The sequence below is a fragment of the Triticum aestivum genome, chromosome 4B, assembly GCF_018294505.1.
Source record: "Triticum aestivum cultivar Chinese Spring chromosome 4B, IWGSC CS RefSeq v2.1, whole genome shotgun sequence".
Taxonomy (NCBI): domain Eukaryota; kingdom Viridiplantae; phylum Streptophyta; class Magnoliopsida; order Poales; family Poaceae; genus Triticum; species Triticum aestivum.
In genome coordinates, this window is record NC_057804.1 from 1,403,752 (window position 1) to 1,409,915 (window position 6,164).

General features: G+C 44.2%; 1 protein-coding gene across 1 annotated transcript; it reads left to right on the forward strand.

Moving 5' to 3' along the window:
* Nucleotides 1-1,878: 1,878 nt before the first annotated feature.
* On the forward strand, nt 1,879-5,089 carry LOC123090474 (ACT domain-containing protein ACR10). The gene is made up of 5 exons (XM_044511777.1): nt 1,879-2,555; nt 3,217-3,322; nt 3,728-4,067; nt 4,147-4,431; nt 4,528-5,089. Exons 1-5 carry the CDS (start codon nt 2,141-2,143, stop codon nt 4,669-4,671), a joined length of 1,290 nt encoding a protein of 429 aa, XP_044367712.1. The 5' UTR covers nt 1,879-2,140; the 3' UTR covers nt 4,672-5,089.
* Nucleotides 5,090-6,164: the final 1,075 nt, after the last annotated feature.

A 6,164-nucleotide genomic window follows, 5' to 3' on the forward strand; every position in this document is an offset into this window, starting at 1 on the left:
GCGACATGTGGTGTGTCCGTGAGAGGGACGGCCGTTGAGATCTTCTATAATATTGTACGGTATTGTGATGCCGATGACATACACGATCTGGTCCACACAGCAGCAGACGTATTGTACTGCACGGTGCGTTACTGCATATCCTGATGAACATGGAGATGGAGATAGGGACATGGAGATGGATGGGTACCAAATGAACGGTTCAATTGTTTGTACCAAACGGCCGGATGTGTGGGTGGATAGATTTCTTGTACTACGTGGTACTCTCTCTACTACTAGTGGTAAATTTAAGAAATGCCACCACCACCATAAAAAGAGATCAAGGCAGACAGCGATGTGGATCTTTGGGTTTGCCTGATTTTTCAACCTCTCTCTTCACTTTTGTGCTTGACTTGTTGTGTTGTGGCACGTGTTTGCTTACTTACCGGGGACAAAGCCGAGCTACAGTCTTCAGTCCCCATCGCCGCTTTTGCAACATATACACGGTACATATTGCACCACATGTCACTCTCACTTGTGGAAAGTATTGTCCATGCCACATGCATGAGGAAAGACTATTCTTCCCTCGATGTGGTTCTCATTCAAGTTTGAATCTTCAATCTAGTACTGGTGCTCTGATTCCCCTCCTCCTAGGATGGGATGCTGGACACACACTTTTTTCTTTCCTTTTTCTTTCTTTTTAATCCCAAACACAAAAATTTCAACAAAAGTTATGTTGCAAAGATTTATTGTCCTCATTATATATAGTAGCTAATTATCAGTATGTGAGACGTTCCCGTCGACTGCGAGACGCCTGTGATGACTTCGTAAAATCAGGAAATGCTATGCCGGCTCAATCTCTCGCAGGTGCTCATAGGGGTAGGGTGTGCGTGCGTGCGTGCGTTCATAAGGATGAGTCTATGCTCGTGTATGCGAGTGACTTCGATTGTATTGTGTCAAAAAAAAAAACTTTACATGGCAACCGCGCGCGCGGGGTGGGGGAGGAGGTATAGAATTTTAGATTTTTTTATGCTTTCATAACATTTGCTTTGATTTGAGTATGAGTAAGGAAACACATGATTTTTTTTTGATTTGGTTGAGGTTTTAGTCATATTTGATTTGATTTGTTTTGGTCATACTTGTTACAAGTGTCAGACGTTTTAGTAACATGATTAATTTGATGTGCTCTGGTGACTCTAGGGCAATTACGGCTTCCTTGCCTCTTGTTGGCGTCGCCGCGAGGTCCTTAGGGTGTTTGGAGGGCTCCTGCTCCGCTTTTAGGTGTCTTTTTCTATTTTGTTAGGGTTTGTGTTTGAGCAACGAGGCTGGGTTCTCATCGTCTAGCCCTTGTTCGTGCAGTGTGTCCAGTATCGCCGGGGGATGTGTGGATGTGTGTCTCCGACTGATGTAGCGGGACTCAATTGGCGTTTCTTTTTGGTGGATCCATTTGGACCTAGTCTCTGTTCGTCTACATTCGTGTGTCTACAACTTATATCCATCTGATCTACGCTTCTTTTCATCGGCGCGGTTGTTGCTCTCGGTGCGTTGGTGTTGCTGTGAGACTTTACAACGACGACTCCCTAACTATCTACTACGATAAGATTTATCCGGATCAGGTGAGGAAGAAGTCATGACAGAGGCGCGCCTTCGATTTGGTCCACGGATCTGATTGTAATTTTTGTTATTTGCAGTGTTCCTCATATATACTGCCGGTATGGAAAAATGATGAATAGATCAAAGATTTTTCCATCCTAAAGAAAGAAAAATGGAAAGGCACGTAGCATAGTCCAATGGTGTGTTGGAGGATGCTGGTTTTATACGCGTGACCTCTTTGGTTGCACCATACACGTACACGTACGGTTCGTTTTGTTTATACGTACATACAACAAGGATAATACCCTCCCTCCCGGCCGTATCTTTGGCATCCTCACTCAGATTATTATGCCGAGAGCGTTGGAGGAATCCAGTCCCCAAGATTCCTCGTCCCCTTCCCCTTCCCCTCCGCCTCCGCCTCCGGCCGGCCACCGCCAACACACCCCGACCAGTCCATATCCACCCTGCTACTCATACCACTAGTGGGGAGTAGCGGCGACGGAGGGAGCAACCAACCGAACCAGCCCAAAGATTTGTTTTTTTTTTCTTTTTTTGCGAGAGAGCAAGAGGGATGGGGATCCCGAGCCCGAGCGACGAGGTGGTCCAAATCGTGCACGGGGACGGCGCGGGGGACCCGACGGTGGTCACGGTGAGCTGCCCGGACAAGACCGGCCTGGGCTGCGACCTCTGCCGCCTCGTCCTCCTCTTCGGCCTCAACGTCCACAAGGGCGACATGAGCACCGACGGCCGCTGGTGCTACATCGTGCTCTGGGTCGCCGCCTCGCGCCGGGGCCGGCCCCCCGTCGCATGGGACCTCCTCAAGGAGCGCCTCGTCGAGCTCTGCCCCGTCCCAGCGCCCTTCGGCGTCGACACCGCCTACCTCGCCGCCGCCGGCCTCCGGGGAGACGGCCTCGCGCTTGCCGCCGGGGAGCCCCGGGTGTTCCTGCTCAAGTTCTGCTGCTACGACCGGATGGGCCTCCTCCACGGTAACTACTACTGTCTACTTTGCTAGATAAATTTCTTCAGTTCACCTGCCTTCCGCTTCAGATTTTTACTAGGGTATGCTTGCCAACGAACCGCCTAATTGGTTAATTCAATTTCTCCGCAGCTTCTTTCTAGGTACTGCTTGATCGATGCTGTCTATGTCAGATGCCGTTTTACAGGAAATTACTATTTTGTTTGGCACTAGTGACTAGTGTATGATATTACTGACTGACTGACTGACTGACTGAAGAAAACATACATGTGTTTCCCCCCTATGACTCGCCTGATCGGACATCCGAGCCCTCCGGATTACATTGACTATTGACTGACTTTCTTCTATGGTTTCTTGTGGGACTATCATTCATTAGTCTCCTGGTAGACCGCTCACAGACGCAACCGGAGGAATTCACATGTTTATCTACCATGATATAATCGATGTGTATTCTTGTGGGTCAACTTCATTTCGCACTAGTATTGTTTGGCACCTCAATTCCTGCCAAGAAAATTGTAGTATTAGCTTAGGATGTGTAGTCCTCACTTGGAGGTCTTGATGGGCATGTTTGAGAAATGTTTTTCCTAGTGAAAGAGCATGACAGGATTCAGAATGTGTTAAAAAGAAATGTCTAATCCAGACCTGCCTGCTGGGAATTATGTGTTTTGCAGACGTGACATGCGTGCTGTGCGAGATGGAGCTCACGATTAGGAGGGTCAAGGTCTCCACCACGCCCGACGGCAGAGTCATGGACCTTTTCTTCATCACCGATGCTAGGTCCATTTCTTATCTCCTCATACATCTTTTTCGGTGCCTCATATAGGTTCTTCTATGTGTCAATCCCATATAAAAAAGTATTTGTTCCAAACTTTTTTTTACTGCTGGTTAAACAATGCTCTCTGTTCTGAAGTGATATGGTATTGTCTGAGGATATGCATAATTTTCCTTGCGATATTACGATGAGAGTATATGATTCTCTATAACTCGTCAATTACTTGCCTGAGCAGTATGAAGTTGTTAACTCACATTTTTTTAGTTTATCAAGCTATCTTCAGTTGTGTACTTTATGTTCAGCAAGGTCCATCATTTGAAGCACAGGATTCCTTTTGGTTTTATCTTCAGTATTTCATACCTTTGTCTTTCTGACGGTAAATGAACGGATACCTCGTGCAATGATTTCAGGGAACTTCTACACACAAAGAGCAGGAGGGAAGAGGCCTATGAAAAGCTGCAGAGCGTCTTAGGCGACTCCGTGACGAGTTGTGAAATAGAATCCGCGACAGAGGACATGTCTTCTTGCCTCCAAGCTTCAGCGTTGCTGTCGCCTCTTGTCCCGGAGCAGATGTTCAGCGAGGTAGATGTCATTGAGGAGCAGTCGAGCCGCTCGAGGTCCGACAGTAGACTGTCGGTCACAATGGACAACTCCCTCAGCCCTGTGCACACCCTGATTCAGATCCAGTGCGGCGACCACAAAGGCCTCCTGTACGACATCATGAGAACAGTCAAGGACTGCAATATCCAGGTAATAACAGTAGCAGTATATAGAAGCACATTTTTGTCTTATTTCTTTGGGAGATGTATTCTGACTAGTTTGCTGTCAGATTTCGTATGGTCGGTTCTACGCGGGACAGAAGGGCCGGTGTGAGGTGGACCTGTTCGCGGTGCAGTCTGACGGGAAGAAGATCCTCGACCAGCAGAAACAGAGAAGCATGTGCTCCCGCCTGAGGACGGAGCTCCTGCGGCCACTCCGCGTGGCGCTGGTGAACCGGGGCCCCGATGCGGAGCTCCTGGTGGCGAACCCGGTGGAGGTGTCCGGGAAGGGCAGACCCCTGGTGTTCTACGACATCACGCTCGCGCTCAAGAACCTCCATAGACGAGTCTTCTTGGTAAACCATGTTCATTCCTATCTGACAACTACACACGTCGCTCTTATCGGTTGTCCATTAACATAACCAAACATTTCTTTGATGAATGGTTTGCAGGCCGAGATCGGGAGGCACGTGGTGGACGACAGGGAGTGGGAGGTGTACAGGGTGCACCTAGGTGAGGACGACCAGGAGCTCTCGTGCTCGGTGCGGAGCAAGATCGTCGACGGCGTCACCAACATGCTCATGGGCTGGGACTGACTGACCGACTGGTCTCACGATGCATCTTCCTTGACCTTCGGTCTTGTTGCAAAAGACAGGGACCGGCTTAATTTGTTTGTTTTGTGTAAAGTAGGCGCCATCGACTCGTTGTACATAGGGAGTGATGTTGATGGTGCTGCTTCTGTTGTAAATTAAGTGGCTTCAAGTTGTGCTTCACTGCCTAGTTAGTTCATACTGCATCAGTCTGAAATACTTGCCTTGTGTTGTTGTTAGGCAATGAAATGATGGTGCATAGACCTGTGTTGTTGTATCTCAAGTATGTAGTGTATCTTTGCCCAGCTCAGCTGGTGGACTAGTATTAGCTATAGCTAGTGATTAGCACACTAGGGCAAATTAAGGAAGTGATTCTGACAATACTACTAATAGTTGGCAATGCTTGTTGATTTTATTATTTTTATTTAGATAAAAACTTTACACTTTTGTGATCAACAACGGAAGCATCAAAAGAAACAACATACATCCATACAAACTTACATTTTTCTTTGCGGGGATACAAACTTACACTTTTGTGATGCAGTTTCAATGCAAAGTTCTGTGCAAGTTTTTGAAGTTTGTTTTCCTTTCTGAAGGGTAATTTCGTTGCCACTAATTTATTATTACATAGAAAACTTCATTATTTTGATTTTGATTAAGTGTTTATTTTATTTTATTTTTATTTAAGGACAATACCAATGCTATCAATGTATTCCTTCTTAGGAAACTTCCTTTTGTGAAATTTCACTATTGTATAATTCATTTCCTCTTATGAAACTTCTTATTGCGAAAATTCCACTATTATATGCTTGTTCTTGCGTATGATAAAAAAAGCAATTTTTGTGTAAAATTTGACACTATTTGCTAACTTTATTAGAACAGATTATTATTCGGATTTTGTTCCATTTTATTTCATTTTTCTTCTTCTTTAAGATTAAGTATGAATGCCAATTTATTCCTTCTGAGGATGTACAATTAAATGTTTATTTTTGCATATTATGAAAAGCACAATTTCTGTGTAAATTTTATGCAAATTTTGTCATTATTTGTTTCACCTTTTTCTTCTTAAATGGTAACTACAATGTTATTAATTCATTCCTTCCTAAGAAACATTCTTTTGCGAAATTCCTCTATTACATGTGAGTACTCATTATATGTTTATTCTTGCATATTAAAAAAAACATAATTTCTGTAAAAAATATGTTCAATTTGTCATCTTTTTATATTCTTTTTCCCAAGGGTAATAGTAATCTCACTAATTCGTTTGTTCTTAGAAAATTTCATTTATATTTTTTTGTTTTTTTATTTCATCTTCTTTCTTCTTTAAGGGTGATATCAATGCCACTCTAACTCATTCCTTATTATGAAATTTCTTTTTGAGAAATTCCACCCTTATGCTTGTTCTTGCATATGAGAAAAGAACACAATTTTTATATACATTTTGTCACTGTTTAATTTAATTGATTTTATTTTATTTCTTCTTAAAGAGTAATGCTAGT

What these genes read in the sequence shown, in the direction of transcription:
- LOC123090474 (XM_044511777.1), top strand. Translation starts at nt 2,141, where the DNA reads ATGGGGATCCCGAGCCCGAGCGACGAGGTGGTCCAAATCGTGCACGGG. An exon ending in CCGGATGGGCCTCCTCCACG is followed by an intron (nt 2,556 to 3,216) that starts GTAACTACTACT and finishes TGTGTTTTGCAG; the next exon opens with ACGTGACATGCGTGCTGTGC. An exon ending in TCAAGGACTGCAATATCCAG is followed by an intron (nt 4,068 to 4,146) that starts GTAATAACAGTA and finishes GTTTGCTGTCAG; the next exon opens with ATTTCGTATGGTCGGTTCTA.